This window comes from Phallusia mammillata, chromosome 4, assembly GCF_965637545.1.
Source record: "Phallusia mammillata chromosome 4, kaPhaMamm4.hap1.1, whole genome shotgun sequence".
NCBI lineage: Eukaryota > Metazoa > Chordata > Ascidiacea > Phlebobranchia > Ascidiidae > Phallusia > Phallusia mammillata.
In genome coordinates this window covers 27,864,716-27,882,603 of record NC_137255.1, presented here as the reverse complement: position 1 = coordinate 27,882,603, position 17,888 = coordinate 27,864,716, and the positions used below count along the sequence as shown (strand labels likewise).

Genomic DNA, 17,888 nt, shown 5'->3' with positions numbered 1-17,888 from the left:
AAAACTTAAGTTTAACACAAGTTTGCCATTTACATTTTTTTGCAGGGGGGGCACAGATCTTACATTGTTATTTAAAGGGGAGCATGAGGCCCAATATATACTTTTAGGGGCCACAGCCACATGAAAGGTTGGAAACCACTGGGTTTGGGTATTGCTAGATAATCAATTGATCAACTAAGATAAACATACATTCATTACTAGGCATGGCGTACTATAATATAAAACGGAAGGCACCTGACGCATGTCTGCATAAACACATCATGGCCATCTTACTAACAAAAATGCATGTTTATCTTAGTTCAAACCAAATATGTTATAGTTTTCAAACATTTCACCTTTACAAGGAACAAGTTCTACTGCTTGACCTGGTGTCCACTTTCCCTCTGTATTACATTCAATTATCTTGCTCCTTTGTGCTTTGCTAAACCATGATCCTTGATGAAAACATTAGTAAGGGAGATGAAAATGACCAGCACAGCACAATGTAATAGTTGACGTATAAAAAGTAATTGCAAATATGTGGTCATAAAAGACCTAATAACAAAAAGATTAATAACCATTGTCAAATTTCCCTTATTAAAACTATTGTAACTATGGCACCGAACTCAAGTGCTTGGGCAATTCTGTTTCCTAGTGTCACTTAAGTTACCTTCTCTGCAGGTATAGGTCACTTTCGAACCGATTGCAAACAAATTTGAAAATATTTCTGGCTCCCGACGAGACTGTATAATGTTTCCAGGGTCGCTGCACACAATTCCTGAAATTAAAATTATTCACAGTTTTATTTTAGTTTATGAGACTAGTTTACTTGTAGCATGAAATATGTTTGTTGATGTCATTACATCATTCACAACCACTGCATTGTTTTCGTCAACAAAACAAACATATAAGGTATGCTCATGTGTGCGAGTATGTGGGATTGTGGGACAATACTTTGTTAAAAACTATCAGGAGATTCTTGAAACAATAATAAAAATAACAAAAAGGTTTAGGACAATTGGTTTATACCATAGCAGTCACCAAACTATGGTATTCATTCAACCAGCCCAATGAAATAATTCCAGCTTGTTTAAGTGCTATGATAAATGTACTACAAACCATCAATTTTAAATTACAACATCCATTAGTTTTCTGTTGTGAGAGATTTTATTTGGATTTTAACCCACACATTAAGTTATCTGCATCGCTTTTTTAAAAAATGGTTGGATCTATTGGTTTACATCAACAACAAACTAAATGTACATCTAAACCAGTGGTTCTTAACCTGGGTACGATCGAACCCCAGTGGTTCGGCAAGCTGAATCAGGGGTTTGATGAAGGTCTTTTTGAAGTACAATACAAATACTTGTTTTCGTTAAACTTTAGGGTTCCATAGTCGATAAAAAATGGCAACTTTTATTTGCTAAATATCAAAATACTGGAAGGTTAGACCAAGGTTTTGTTTTCTTTTTGTATGTAACAAAGAGAATTGTGCGCATTGCTCGTAAGCAGCAAAAACTCATTACTTCAACTTTAACATGTTTGCGCATATTTGCTAAAAATACAATTCTTTATTTTGATACAAACTAAAAATGCCTGAATTAAAGCAATCCTGAAACAAGTTGCTTGTATTATTATTCATAATTTAACAAAATGACAAACAGTAACTGTTGCCTTATGTTTGGTTAAAAGCTAATTATGACCCACAAAAAAATGTGTTAGAAAGTAGAAACCTAGGATGTAACTTGTTGGGGTTCGACTAAAGGCTGAAAATATCGTAGGGGTTCGGCTGTGATAAAAAGGTCAAGAGCCACTAATCTAAACAAACTTTGATCAACAGCTCAACTTGCAGACATACTTTGACAATCTGACAGCAGGTCAATCGAGTCCCAGGATCCCAGTTTGTTACATTGAAGTTCCACCTCAGTAATAAATTTGTCACTGATAGTCATTCGATGACCTTCAATACATCGGAAGACAACTGAACTTCCATAAATAAGATCAGATCCTATTAAAGTTCCATGGGCAGGAAGACTGGGAAATCCACATGTTATATCTGCAAAATACAAGAACAAGATTATAGCAGTGATTGTGCAACAAAATATATCGTACACATGTGCATTATCAATAAACTTCTGGGCCACGTTGTGGCTGTTTTGCCCGAAGACCATCTTGCCCCCAGCTATGCTGATGTATCTTGTAGTAAAATCATCGTGCACTGTGGGTATTATTAATCTCCATAAATGCAATTAAACAAATCAAAGGGAAAAGTAAAACAAAAAAATTCTTGGCCTAAAAAGTGTAAGGTAGGCTCAACTTGACAAACCATATCTACAAAGGAGAAAATATATTCATAAATAAAAAGTAAAACAAATACCTTCATTGAACAGGTGCTACAAAAGTAAAAACACAAAAACAACAGCAAGTTACAAAACAAAACTTTTATCGAGCCATTAGGTTATAAATCCCAAATCTTACAATCAATAGCTCCAAAAAGTATTAGCTAAACAGGCAACTTACTATTACAGTGCAAGGAATTGACATCTGGTGTCCACAAGCCAGAATCTGTACAATATACACTGGCTTGTATAACTCCATAAGCAATGTGTTTTCCATCCAGACATTGAAAGGTTACTTCAGAACCAAACCCAATGTTTTGGAGTGAACTTGTATTGGTCATAGTTGCAGGAGTTTCAAGCGAGCCACATTCACCAACTGAAATAATATTGTTGTACAAAAGTTGTAAACAAGTCTTTTCAAATTAGTCAAATGGGTAAAGTAAAAAGTTTCTTGGGACAGAAGTCTTTCGGTAAACCATTTTTTATTATAGAACCCATTTGTTAAAGTGTTTAAATTTAGTTGACTTACTTTAAGATTTTAAAAGGACTTAAAACAGAGGATTTTATTATTTCAAGTCAAGCAAATTTTTTTAAAAGAACACAAGCATGAGTTTATTACAAAGAGCAAAGACATTTTTTACAGGACTTAAGTAAAGTGAATGATCTTAATGTCAAATTGATAGGGATTATAAAGATTAACAGTTGAGTTATATGTTTTAGGGACTTGGGCCCAGTAAGGAGCTACAAGCCATATATTTTCGATAAGTTAGAGAACAACTATGGATGTAATGTGACATAAGGAGAAATCACACATTTGAAAAGCATAAAATTAAGAAATTATTATTAGCAATAAAAGACCACAACTGTATCTACTGTGTGCAAAAAATATTTTTGCAGGACTTAAGCAAAGTAAATCATCTTATGACAAATTGAAAGGAATTTTAAGATTATCAGTTGAAGTATCCATTTTGGGGACTTGGCCAAGTAAAGCTTTATAAAAGGCATTGCAAGTCATATATGTTTGGCAAGTTAGAGGACAAGTACAGATACAGTGTGTGACATGGAGGATGTATTGCACTCTTGAAGAAGCATAATATTAAGAAATGATTACTAGCAATAAATTACCACAACTCCATCTACTATAAGATAATGAGTTTTATACCAATGCACTGAAGTTCACTGGGGCTTGGTTTCCACTTTCTGTCTGCATCACATTTTATTGTTGTACTTCTGTGATGGGTTTTGTGTAATTCCTGCAGCATAAAATCCGCAAAACACATAAACACATCATTGACCATACAACACTTTATTACATGTATATGTCTTTAAATGAGCTTTTCTCAGTCATGGTTACCCTGAACATTAAGGACCACAAAAGATCCCCAACAGTTCCGCAAAAGCAGCAATGCAGCCTGCTTTTTTTTGGTCTCCTGCTCAAGGAGAAGCAAGTGGTTGAGTCTAGGTTGTAACTTGTCAGTTTAAGTAACCTGCTTATTAGGGATTGGCCGAACCAAGCCAGAACCAGAGTACTCGACATCAATCATTGTTGTTTTTGATACTTGGTGCGCAGCCAAGCAGTTGTACAAACTGACCCGAGCATTAAATTTGCACATTCATGCATTGTGTAACATAGGAAACTTGTGTTTTTGAAAGAAAATGCAACACAAAAAAGACTGCTTTCAAGTGTGTTAGATAGTGAAAAAACATGAACTCCTAGGGGCTGTACACACCAGAACATTTGTAGTTTTGGCCCATCCCTACTGCTTATCACATATATCAGTGGTTCCAAAATGTTATTGGGTAATTGCCCATTGCATAAATTCATAACCACACATTGAACAGTATGGGGTATGCAACGAACAGGTCTATACTTACACCATTGTTATCAATAAAAATTCGGTGAGGTTCATCACAGTTCACTTGAATAACTGAATTGTAAGCATAATCTGAACCCACATAACTTGAGTGTAAAATCGTTGCTGGCCCCGCACATTCAAGAGCTGAAAAAAAAGTAATAAACTTAATTAATGCCAAAAGAAATAAACTTTCAATCAAAAGGTTGGTGGTCCATGACTCAAACAAAGCACAGAACCTTGGTTACTCCAGATACCTAATTCAGATAAAGTTTGCTGTATAAATAATTTGTATTTTTTTAACTGTGAAATCTGGATTATTTACTAAGGGCATTCACTTAACAAGGAGAAAAGCACTATTTTTCCTTCTTATTACAATGCCAAATCCATACAACAAATCATGTAGCAGCTATGCAGTGGTTTATAACAACTGCTTACTGTTAGTTACTTATTTCGCTGCATTGTGGTTAGTTGTTTACAACATTAAAGCATAGCAACTCAATTAACTAACCACCAATATTACAGTTGGTGTAATTTGACATATTTTGTCATGTTTACCACCTAACTCTTATGGTTGTGCAGCACCTACAAAGCATTAAAATGTATCAATAAATTCGTTTTCTTTGTGCCAAACCATTTAATGACTATCTAGTCAGGCTCGAAACAAATGACTAAACACTTAAATCCAGAAAAATCTGCTAGCCTCATCTAGCCTGATGTTTTTGCCTCTTATTTTGTATTTACCTTTGCATTCAAATGTTGATAAATCTGGTACCCATGAACCATTGAGTGCACAGTGAGCAAATAGTATGTCAGCTTCTACATTGAACTCAAATCCATTTGAACATGTGATATTAAGCATTGAGTTATAGCTATAGCTCTCTACATAAAATTGTGCATCTTTGATAAGATGTGGAGGGTCACAATCGAAAGAAGTTTTGTCTGGATATAAAAGCTGTATGGTCAATATTGGGTTAGCTTTAAGATATCATAGTATGAGAGTGTTTATCTGGTGTTAAAGCATCCAAGCCAAAATTACATGTAATAGCATACTTTTCTGATAGGTAGTAGGGATGGGTCGAACCTAGCTAAAATCCCAAGAATTGGTACCGAGAATTGCAGTTTTTGATCAGCCAAACAGTTGCGTAAACTAAGCCGAGGATATGCAATTACCCCAAAAATCATGCTTCATTGCTAACATTTAGAAGTAGGCTTCCCCAAGAGTCAAAGTGACTGTTTTTAAAAATGTCCTAATACTGGAAACCCACGCACTTATACTGAGATGCTCAATGCTCGACCAAACATGACAATTGCAGTTTATGCTCATCCTCAATAGGTAGGGATAAAATAGTACCTGTATTTCTGAGTGCTCAAAGTTTTGTGGTGTTGCTTTTGACCAAATGACAGAGAAACTAAAGTTTATTATCATTTGAAAAAAAATGTGTTAAACGATAAGTCAACTGGAAGCTTGGATTGGTACAGGTTTATGAAGCTTCTAACAATGTGTAGTTTACATATGTTGCCCGATTTAACATATTGTACTTACGCAGACACTTGATAAACTTTGGTTGTGGATCCCATTGGCCCTTGTTGCCACAGACCACATTTATGTAGTTCCTATTCCGAGAAACAAAGTAGCCAGAGTCACAAGTATATTGGACCACTGCTCCTTGTGTGTAGTTGGTAAGATTCCTTGTTGCATGTGGAATCCAATACAACATTGGACATAAAACAGCTGGGAAATAAATAAAGTGTTAGATTGTAGGTACACTAAACCTTGGTTAATCCGAACCTGTTTGGATAAAAAAAATTCTCTGGATTGACCAATTGTGATTATTTCAAGCCTTACCAAATTACAAATCATTTATACCTCATTTTTTGTCGAAACTAGGCAAGGAAAAATCTTATTCAATAAAGTAAACCTCGTATAATCCAGTGATATTGCCAAAGTCTGATTTTTAGTCTTGAGGTGCAAATGATTTGTAATGTGGTAAGGCTTCAACTAGTCGACATTGTTTAACCCGGACAATTTTTTGGGTCCAAACGAGTCTTGATTAACCAAAGTTTACTGTATAATAAATATAAAAATACACACAACATACATTAAACAACTGGTTAAGAATCGCAATTGATGTAACCACAAGACAATCCACCGTCCAAATTTTTTTATAAACAAATGTTACTAAAATCCTACAATGTCAGGCTATATTTTCCATTTTAGGGTGGCAAATTAATCCCAATAAAACTGCTTCATGCCTTTTACTACTGCCTTAATATGACAACCATCAAAGCATGCAAGAGATAAAAATACAAAAAAAATAAGGAGGATTAAAATGATTTGTAATCCTCAGAAAAGGCAACAATGGTTTTGGTGTTATCATGCTTGGAGTTAATCACCTTGAAATTAAAACAAACAATATTGTAACTGGCTGGTGAAGATTTTGGTCTATTCGTCTGCAAAAAAAAAAACGCACACAGGCTCCTGACCTTTACAAGTGAAATTATCATGGATAGAATCCCATTTTCCAGTGTGCAGACATCTAATGGTCACCTTTGTTCTTCCAGGGTTGATCCAGTAACCATCATTGCAATGCACGGTGACTAAGTCCAGATAAGAGTAACTGTCGCCGATCAGTGTTGCATGATCAGTCACAGTGGCTGGGTCAATGCACTTCACCACTGAATGCAGAAACAAACATATCAGAGGCCTGCTATATACTAGTAGAAAATGCCACCAAAAATTTAATGATTTGCCCGAGAGCCTTTTTAAAATTCTGTGCTAGAACTTCTGCGGTAATTTTTTATTTAGTCATTTCTACGTACAATTTGTACATAGAACACTATACACCAATCTATTCATAAGTTTAATCAGTAAAATATAACAGCATTTATAACAGCATAAAAAAAGTTAACTTTGGAAAGTTTGCCAAGTAAAGAAGACATTCCAACTCTGAAAAGGTTAATGTCCATTAGGGATACAAATTGTCTAAGCTACACCTTACAAGCACAAAATTTTGCACACACTTTTACACAAACATGCCCCAACTCTTGCTTTTGGCACGACAACCCTTGCAGAAAGCATTAGAACAAAATTCGATTACAAGTTTACATTCATTTGAAACATTGCACATTTAAACAAAACTTTGACATTTTTTAGGGTTTAAATGTACCTGTGCACTTGGGTGGGGGGTTGTCCCATGACGTGTTTGCGAGACAAGTGATATCAAAGTGAAAAACATCTCTCTCCAACCAGTAGCCCTTGAAACAATGGTAGCGAACTCTGCTACTGAAAGTAAACTTGTAACTTTCCATGTAAGCATTTTCACCCTGAGCAGGAGATCCACACTCAATTACTGCAATAAAATACTTGTCTGAGTGTTGCACAAATATATAAGAATGCTTTTGATCTGTATTTGTGCATTGTAAGAAATCCCTCCATATTTAGGATATTATAGAGCAGTGGTAAAGTTTGAGGACCGGTAAACTTTCAAAACAAATTTGGCGGGCCGGTGGACTTAAACCAACCCAAAATGTAATCACGACAAAAATATGCAATTTAAAAGAAGTATGAAAACTTCAATTCAATGAGAAGTTTGCTGCTGTCTGTTTGATATTATACATGTTAAATGCGGTTCTAATGAAGTTTCTGCAAGGCGAAGTAGAGCGTTGACTTCCATAAGATTTCTCTGTCTTCAACATCTTGCATTTTGTAATTAAGATATAAAATTGTAATATATTTGGTGGGCCGGCAGGAAAGTTGACGCGGACCGGCGGTTAAGAACCACTGTTATAGAGTGTCAGAGAACAAACTGGAATTTTGAAGTTATTTTCTTGTTTTTATGGAAACCTTTCCAATACGGCTGCAATGCAGTGAGACAGTTATTACCTTATGTAAAACATAAAGTATCATTTAAAAGTATCAAGCCAATAATGATGATCAGTAAGCTGCAACCAGTGCACACTGCTTTGACCTACAATATCTCATTAGTGCAGCTGGTGACAAGACATAGGCCGTATTGGCTGGTGAAGCCATCCACCACCATTTCAGTCGGTTGGGAGCCACAGGCTATAAAGCCATGTTTCATTTATTCTGTTCAAAATCACAATTGGGCATAAACCACAGAGGAAACTGGGTGACAATTATTACCTGAGACTTTAAAAACACAATCAATATCCATTATAAAAGCAGCAAAAAACAGCACCAAATTTTTTAATATTAGGCCTAGTCATTTACTTCTATATTAAAGAGAATATGTTCCTTTATAAGTCCAAGAAAAAAACTTTACTCACATTTGCACTGCACAATATCAAAGTTTTGATCCCACTTTCCACTGGCCAGGCAGTTTATTTCCCATCTTGTAACAGGAATAGGTAAGTTTGGCGAACCAAAACCTTCCTTGCATGTGTAAGTGATAGTGGATTTGTAGACGGTGTATGGAGCATGTAAAGTAGCATGTAGTCGTGGTCGTGGGGTTGGACATTCAACAGCTGCAGAAATTTTAAACAGTTTTGTACAGTATGAGCTAAAATAGCTGTTATATTTATAGCCAGAGCCATAGACTTCGATTTAGGGTTTCACATGTTACCCATCCCCTCCCCAAAACGGGGGTGACATGTTACCCCTTTCAAAATACAGGGGTAACAACATGGGCGTTGTCAGAAAGACCGTATACATGTCTATGCATTAAGTTAGTTTGTAATGTTTAAGGCCACAGTCTTGATAAACGCAAGTGCCTCAAGGTTTGTCACACAACGCAAAAAGTAAGAATTGGCATTGTTATGTCCTTAAACTAGTAAAACCAAATATGTTCAATAACTTGTAAAGGTCACCTTTAAAATTTTGCAAAAAAATGATAAATCAACCCGTATTTTTTCTATTACAGCAATTTATTGAAAATTATGTGTCAAAATCAATTAAGTTGTACCTGTGCACTTGAGGTATATGGGATTAGGATGAAACAACTCATCTTCTTTGCACACAAAGTCAAACAACTTGTAACCTTTCTCCATCATCAACCAATAACCTTCATCACATGTCAAGGTCACAACATCACCAACAGCTGACATCGATTTGTTTGAAGAGCCAAATGTGAGGTTGCCATGGGAAAAATAACCACCACGGAAATTACAGTATTTCTCTGTTGAAAAACAAAAATAATACGTAATTAGAATCATAAGGTTATGCAGTGAACACAGGAAAAGGGTATAAAAGTTACAATGGCTTTTAAACATGTGATTAGCTGTAACTTTGTTAAATAAAAGTCAAATGAATAGCAGTAAGCCTATTATTGCCATTATCCTGAATCAAGCTGTCTCCAAAGAATTTCCAAAGAGCAAAGCACAGGCCATAAAAATCTAGCTACGTAGGGATTCAAATCCACGACAGAGCTACACAGGCTCAGTGGAGAACCTGCCGAAAGTCAAATCACAAAGCACCATTGCCAAGCCTTGTATGCTACACATGTCAGCTTCGAAGTAGGGATCGCCAGTTAGACCTGGATTCGATATGACACCTTCAATGGGCCTGGTTTACTAGGAGAGTGTGCCACAATCATTGGTCTGCATAAACGCTCCAGGACTGATTGCATAAAGATGTATTCAACTCAGCCATATTTAAGTGTTATTTTCTTGCAAGTTTTGCAAAACTAAGTAGTGAAGCTAAAAGTGCAAAATTTAAAACCTACTTTCGCATTTAATTTTTGATGGATTGGGAATCCACGTTCCATTTTCCAAACAAGTTGTCATAAACCCTGTAATCGATTGAACTCCCACTTGTTTATATCCTGCATTGCATTGGTACAACAGAACCTTGTTGTAAGTGTAAACTTGGGATGTGAATATAACGTGAGCATTTTCAACATGTGTGGGAGCAGCGCATGTTGCAACTAGAACAGAAAGATCAAATTTGCTCCAAATGTCAAAACAACATCAGGATGACAAGACTTGGGTCAAGTATTTGCACCCAAGGATGTTTATTCTTTTTTCATTTACGTTCTCTTGTATGTTTAAATAACCTAAACATTTTTTTTTAAATGTAAAAGCATCTGGTCAATAAATGACAAGCTGCAATGCTTTAATAATGTTTAACTATTCAGCTTTCTAAATCTTAAAAAAATCAAACTATATCCAGGGGTGGACAGATATGGTAGCAAAGACCTCCTGACTGATAGGCAGCAAATGGTAAAGTAAATATATTTACCGCTTTTGATTTATATATTTTACATAAATTCTTTGGCATCATCAAAATCTTATTCACATAAAATTTATAATGTGCTATATATGGTACCAAAATAACTGGTTCCAATATGGCAAGGATAAGTTAGAAAAATCTAGCCTGTGGTGGGCTTTCAACCCACAACAGGAATCTTTTCAGGACTTAATTACATGTCATTGCTAAAACTGTCTAAAACCCTACTATGAAAAAGTTTGGTAACCTTCATCCATTGGGATTAAGTGATAATATTATGCAAAAGCTTTTCAAAAAGGTGCATTCAAAAACCCTTAAAAAGCACACAAAAACGTAAAATCTCCAATTTTAGTGAATTGATTGCACCAACTTTGGCAAGTAAGATTGGATGGAACCCAAGAAACAGTGGATTCATGGCAAGTAGTAGCTGCTGATTTGATTCCAGCACTCTGTTCAATCCAGAACCCTTTGTGACAACGTATCTCCCAAATCGAACCAACTAATGTGCTGTATCCAATCATCGTCGCATTGCTAACAAACTGTGGCCTTCTACAATGTATGGCTGCAACAAAAGTATGTTTCACATATTATGGCCAATTTTTTACACATTTCTATACATTTTGGCAGAAACAATAAGTTACCACCAATAGTTACCTATGCATCGAATAGAACTTGTTGGAGGCATCCATGTTGCATCATGTGTGCACATAATACTTGCAGAAAATGTTGTAGGGTTGATCCAATGCTTATCGATGCATTCATAAGTCACATTTAAACCTGACAAAAGTACATACTGATCAATAAACTAAATTGTTTGCTCTAATAGTATTGAAATAACATATGTGGGGGATATTAAAAAATGTAAATACTTTTTTAACGAAGTACTATTATAAACAGGGTTGTCATATCGTCGTTATTTCAAAGATTTGTCCTCATTTTAAACGGCAACGTTTGAAAAACGTATTTTCCTTATTTCTAAGAAAATTCCTTGTTTTTAACTATGGCAACCCTGGTTAAAAGTGTAACACTAATATTGTTTGAATCTTGTTCCAAACATAAAATTGCTATAACTTGGCAATTGTAAAAACACCCACCATTCGGCATTCACAGTAAAAAAATATTGAAAACGAGGTTATATATTTTTTAATTATGTCTATTAGGTCATTAACAAATTAATTTTATAAAAATTAAAATACTACCAGATTCAAAGTCTCCCGTTGTTGTTCTAATCATGTTAGCATTTCGAACAATTCCAGGTGCTGTGCATATTGTCCCTGAAATTCAACACAACTGCTGTGATGCTGCAAACTGACATGTTAACACATCTCTTGTGAAGTTTAAGATAAAGTGGCCATGCTTAGAGCATTCTATAGTCAGTGGTGGGATTCAAATTTTTTGTCAGCCGGCGCTGCACAAAAGTCATATTATTTAGCCGGTTCTGTTACAAAAGTCCATTGACAGTAACCAGCAATGCTAACCGGTTCACAGATCTCATAAAATTTCGTGAGACAGTTCTAAAGAACCGGTGCCAATGGGATCCGAACCCACAACATAAGTCTTCCCAGGACTTGTGCTCTACCAACTGAACAACAAAGCTTCAGTGGGGAACCCGTCTAAAGTTAAATCACAAGTATGCTGCACATGTCAGCTTCATGTTTGACTGTTGATCAGCCAAGGTAAACATACACTCATACTCAAAACAGCCCTGAAGCTTTCATGCAGACCTGGTATACTATGATTTATAGATAGTCTGCATGATCACTAGTCTGCATGAATGCTTTAGGGCTGATTCCAGTACTTGTGTATGTTCACCTTAGCTGATGTTATAATAAGACATTTAGATGCACCATTTGATAAACACATCTACCTCAAAAACACAATTATATTTTATTTTCAAAGTATACTTACTCTTGCAAGCATAAGCTTTTGGATCAGGGATAAAGCTTCCATCAATTGTGCATCGAAATATTTTGGACCGAATCCCTGGCGCAAACTGATAACCTTCATCACAATTGTATCTAAAAATTTGCAATTTATAATTAAAATCTGAAATAAAATAAACTAATCACTCAAAAGCCACAACCATTGTTAACTAGCAATGGGTAAATGCAATTTTAACAATGTTTTTTCAACCGTTTAACCAAGGACAAGCATAGGAAAATGAGCGACACATTAAAACACAAAAAAACATTAGCAAAATCTATATTAAAAATGGTCAAAAATCTTTGGCTTTGAGTTTCATCAGTTATGTATCTCTGCTTTTTATTGATATGTACAGGACACAGATTATATAGTTAACAAGCAAACTATTGTTTATTGTACTTAAGAGCCACAAACTATAACAGAAGGAGAACCATTGTAACTTACTCCACCACAGAGTCAAATGCCACTTCACCAGTAGCAATGAAATAAGTAGCATGAGCAATTACACCAGGGTCTGGACAAGTGATACCTGAAACAAGACAACAGCAATAGTGGTTGACATTGGTATGTTTTAAATTTGTAACAAAGTAGCAAGGCTCAAGAAGTAGAATTGCACACATGGTTTTGCTAAACTAAACATTTGTTTTCTGTAGCCAGAGTTAAAGATAAATCAACCAAAATAATGTAAAACTATGAATAACAATAAAAAAGAAATTTGATGAATCTGTTTTAACTAACTTTTTTCTAAACCTATTTATGTCATGCAATATTCTGCGTATTTTTTCTTTAGTCAGCATTATCAAGTAAATGCTAGGCCCCAGGCATTCAAACATGGCATTCTTAGTACAGGGAACTCATATTTATGCTAATTATAGTGATGAATTCCTGTGGTCGAAATAACATGAATATACATACGAACACAATGAAACTTGGATTTTGGATCTGGATCCCATAATGCATCACTTCCACATTCAGTTTCAAGGATGGGACCTTTGGCAGGTTCGAACCGATATCCTGCAAATCAATTTAAAGTAAATATGTCAAAAACTTGAAAAAAATTATTTTTCACAAGTTCCAATGACATTGCAAGATGGTTACTGGATTGATAGATGTCTCATTACCAGAATCATAGTACGCCAGGCCTTTGCTTCGCAGTGGGTTGTAAACCCACAACAGGAGTCTTTCTGGGACTCTACCAACTGAGCTACGAGTCGTTGAATCACAAGAACTGGTTAACCAGTTGTTGCAACATTTAATATCAAAATAAAGTGAACTCTGTACTACACAAACTGCTTACCTGGAATACAAGTGTATGTGACTTTGCTGCCAAACTTCCAAATCAATCCACTGGAAACTCCATAGAGAACAGGGGGAGGTGAAGGGCATACAAGTACTACCAAATGCAAATTATACACTGCACCACAAGAATTCATTTCAATAATTGTAGCTTGGTCAAATGCTTTTCTAATGATATTGCACAATGTAAGGTAATAAAATAAATAAATGAGAGTTCGCCGAGAGGAGTTATTGAACAAAAAATCTGCTTTTACTTAACCTTTTATCTGCTTGAATTGATAAATTACTGCAGACATGCTGCAATTCTTGTGTTCAATTTGTCAAAACAATACTTTGTTTTTGAAGATATTGTGGTTTTCAAAGTAGGTGCCAGCATCACGTCTTTGTGGAGGTGTTTAAAATAACAAAGAGAGAATTAAGATATTTTTAGACGATGTTTTTTGACAAACCATATTGAACACCACTGAATTCCCTGAGTTAATTTCGGTATATTACCCTTAAAATGTATGTGCTTTGAGTTTTGTCTATGGTGGGGGCATTTTCAATTCAACTAAGTTTAGAGGCCTGCACAGAAAAAATTTAGAGAACCACCGATCTAACTTTTCAACACCCTGGATAATGTTCTAAATCTAAGCACGTGGGGGTTATACTTGTTTTGGCCCACTTACCAGCACAACGGAAGCCATCGATTGGTGGCATCCAGTTTCCACTCTCATCACATGTCAGTTCAACATCAACCACTTCCCGTGTCAACCAGTAACCGGGTTTGCAGTTGTAAGTTGCCTTGGTGCCATAGGTCGGGGCAGGACCCACTAAAACAAATGCAACAGTATTGAAAAATACAGAAATTACCAGATTTTTCATACCTTCTACCAAGTGGTGGGATTCAGCCGGTTCGCACCCGTTCCATAGTACCCTCTCACGAAATTTTATGAGATTAGCGAACCGGTTAGCATTACTGTCAATGGACTTTTTGTAACAGAACTGGCTGACAAGTATGACTTTTGTGATAGAACCGACTGACAAAAAAAATGAATCTAACCACTGGCTCACTATAGCCAGCATCCACTTACGTAGTTTATGTGTAGCTCCAGAAACCGCTTTTAGAGCTGGACATTGTTGAATCACACACTTGACTTCAGAAATTGGAAGATTCCATTCACCATATCTTGTGCACATTGATGCATAGTTTATGTAAACTCCTGAATGTTTAAAACTTTTAAACATCAACTTTAAAAATCAAATCTATAAGCTTTGTTTTTGATGCAATAGCAAACAGTACAAATTTTCCATTATATCATAACAAAACTTTTTTGGGTCAGTTTAACTGTTTTCGAATACAGTAAATCTTGGTTAATTTCGGACACAACTGGACAAAAAAATTGTCCAAACTAGATAATAAAAAACTAGAAGGGTGGCTTAGCACATTTTGTTGTTGCATTTACACTATAACCTATTTTAAAACATTAATATATTTCCTATGCTTATTTTGTATTGGCTCCCATGTTAGCCATCGTCTTTCATAACCTTAGTCGTTTCTGCCGGCAGAAACTCATGGGTCCCCACACATGCAAAGTTAAAAATAAAAAAATAAAAAAAAATTTGAAAAAAATTCAAGAGATATCAGATAACCATGAGAAAGTCGGGTGTTGTAAGGTAAAACACAGTGATCGGCACCGGGCTTAAATAATAATACTATGTAGAGTACAAACTACATAAATTTAGATTCACCCCAGATATTGCTTGAAGTATGTCATATTTAAAGTTCTTTTTCAAAGAAAAGAAGATGTAAATAGTGGCATAATGGGGTAAAACAAAAAATGGACACCTATGAATAGCAAATTCTACAGGCAAAGTGGGATGCACATCTACATAACTATATCTACCATCTGTGTAAATTTCAGCCAAATCCATCAAACATTTGATGGAAAAACGAGTCGGACAAACTTCAGAGAAAAAATACCCATTTTAGGGGGCTAGCGGGGTAAATACTGGGGTTATCAACAAAAACAAAGTGGGATGCACATCTACATAACTATATCTACCATCTGTGTAAATTTCAGCCAAATCCATCAAACATTTGATGGAAAAACGAGTCGGACAAACTTTGGGAAGAAAAAAAAGGAAGAAAAAAACAAAAAACAATTCGAGTAAAATCAATATGTGTCCCCTTCAGGGAAGGGGACCCATAATTAACAGATGTTGGTTAGGTAAATCTATACCACATTACAAATCATTTGCACATCAAGTTTTGTCCCATTTAGGCAAAGATTCAGATTAACCAATGTCGATAAGTTAAAGCCTTGCCACATTACAAATCATTTGCATGTCAAGTTTTGTTCAAATTGGGCAAGGTCCGGATTACCCAAATTCAGTTTAAGCGAGGTTTACTGTTCATTACATGTAGGGAAGAAGAAAACATGAGTGACAATACTTTAACCCAGGAGTATGCAATCTTTATCTTATAAGCAATTACATATACAACTATACCGAACCATAACACATTTGTCTTCATTTTGTTGCTTACCAAACCTACATGTATTGTGCAGTTAACACCTACCACTAAACTCATATATGATTCTAGCTGCAATGTAAGGTTGTGGGGAAAATACTTGGGTGTATTGATCTGCTCAAAAACACTGACATAATATTCCAAGAGCCATACATTAAAATCTGTATTTGTAGGCTGTACAACCTTTATTCAATGTAAGGCATTTGACCAGTGGGCTGCAGGTTGCACATCCCTGCCTTTTAATGTTGGCCAATTAAACCATTTCACCATGCCTGAGGACAAAGCCATTAGCTTTGAAAAGATGATGGGATGTTTAAGCATAAAACACTTATTTTAAAAAAAAATTAGAAAATTTTAATGCAACAATTAAATTTACAAAGAAACAAACAAATTTAAATGCTCTTACTTTTAAAATCACAAACACTGACAAAGTGATTAAGGCTTGCCGTCCATGATGAAGCAGTAGCAATGTTCAAGTTTATCTCTGCACTGTCCTTACCATCCGCTGGTCTGCAAATTTTACAACATTAACACATAAACACAGTGTTGATGATGAAATGATTACACTAGCTCAGAGAACAACCTTTTGAACGTGGCACGCAAACTTGCTTAATTGCATTATTTCAAAATAGTAAAATCTTTGTGTGTAAAGTAGGTTTGTATCCAGCTAGTTTAGTATCGATTAGAAAGCAGACATTTTGGTATGTATAGGCTTCATTTTCAATGGTGTAGCTGCAGCAGGTTTACCATCTATCCACCAATTGTGCCCTCCACTTCACACCTTGAAACGTCTCAACACTGCACTGCTATTTCCAGTTTAGTAATTATTTTAATTAAAATGTGCTGCTACAATTTGCTTTACATGGCAAAATAAACTACTCAACTCATTTATTGGCACTATTGCATCATAAAAACACCCCAAAATTGAAGGTGTTGTCGAGAGTTACCAATAGCTGGGCTAGCCCATATTGAAACAGAACAGATATTTTACTTTTAATCACTGTTTTGGCAGCACTTTTCAAGCTCTACAACAGTTTAAAACCACTGGATTACACTGGTGTTACAATTTTGAATGTCAAATTTTGTCCAAAGCCTGAGCAGTATTGCATTAAAGTAATTAAAAAACAAATCCAAATGCAACATGGCAAGTGTTATACTGATAGTTTCATGCATAATCATGTCACATTCACCTAAGATAATGCTGTGTTGTTTACCTTAAAGCCTTGCTTGTCCCTGTATTCACAATTAGTAAGTCGTTTCCTTCTAAAGAAGTGCAATCCCATTTCTGTCTGTAAAAAAATGTCCTGATGTTAAAAATTATGTAATTCTGTACAAGTATAATGCCCACAAATGAAAGGAGTTAAACGATTGTTGTTGTTTTTTCAGTGCCAATGTGTATTAGAACTAGACAACAAGTTGCTTTGGCCTACGAAGTTTTAGAAAATGATTAACAATGATATTATTTGGAGGACAAATTTAACAGTATTATTTACATGATTGATTACCACTCATGAAAGACAATCAAAGTTGATTCATTTTAATATTTGATGCTAACAGTAATGCCTTTTCAAAAATAATATATATTAAAAGCAATGCATGGTCATGCGGTTTTGTGTTTACAAGGCAGGTGGTTCTAATCTAGTCTTGCGTTTTCCCGAGCAAGAAACTTGAGCCACATTGCTCCAACCTAAGAATAAAATAAAACAAACAAACAAACAAACAAGACTTACATTTTATACTTTGAGTTGCATGTCTGCAGATTTACACCCACTCCGACAGCTGACAAACACTTCTGAAAA

General features: G+C 35.4%; 1 protein-coding gene across 1 annotated transcript in view; it reads right to left on the bottom strand.

Annotated features, from left to right (window-relative positions):
- LOC145225467 (uncharacterized) overlaps positions 1-17,888 on the bottom strand; it is a 75,807-nt gene that overhangs the window by 14,875 nt on the left and 43,044 nt on the right. Inside the window, exons 51-75 of the mRNA XM_080092175.1 lie at positions 17,820-17,881; positions 17,304-17,378; positions 16,496-16,599; positions 14,651-14,779; positions 14,246-14,389; positions 13,579-13,674; positions 13,197-13,295; positions 12,726-12,810; positions 12,267-12,376; positions 11,558-11,632; positions 11,013-11,135; positions 10,729-10,920; positions 9,856-10,056; positions 9,097-9,309; positions 8,462-8,659; positions 7,342-7,524; positions 6,659-6,850; positions 5,718-5,906; positions 4,916-5,113; positions 4,194-4,318; positions 3,481-3,571; positions 2,500-2,694; positions 1,838-2,035; positions 650-757; positions 336-434 (exon numbers count right to left, since the gene is read on the bottom strand). Of these exons, the coding sequence (XP_079948301.1) occupies positions 336-434; positions 650-757; positions 1,838-2,035; positions 2,500-2,694; positions 3,481-3,571; positions 4,194-4,318; positions 4,916-5,113; positions 5,718-5,906; positions 6,659-6,850; positions 7,342-7,524; positions 8,462-8,659; positions 9,097-9,309; positions 9,856-10,056; positions 10,729-10,920; positions 11,013-11,135; positions 11,558-11,632; positions 12,267-12,376; positions 12,726-12,810; positions 13,197-13,295; positions 13,579-13,674; positions 14,246-14,389; positions 14,651-14,779; positions 16,496-16,599; positions 17,304-17,378; positions 17,820-17,881 (3,484 nt within the window). The remainder of the gene's footprint in view (positions 1-335; positions 435-649; positions 758-1,837; positions 2,036-2,499; positions 2,695-3,480; positions 3,572-4,193; positions 4,319-4,915; positions 5,114-5,717; positions 5,907-6,658; positions 6,851-7,341; positions 7,525-8,461; positions 8,660-9,096; positions 9,310-9,855; positions 10,057-10,728; positions 10,921-11,012; positions 11,136-11,557; positions 11,633-12,266; positions 12,377-12,725; positions 12,811-13,196; positions 13,296-13,578; positions 13,675-14,245; positions 14,390-14,650; positions 14,780-16,495; positions 16,600-17,303; positions 17,379-17,819; positions 17,882-17,888) is intronic.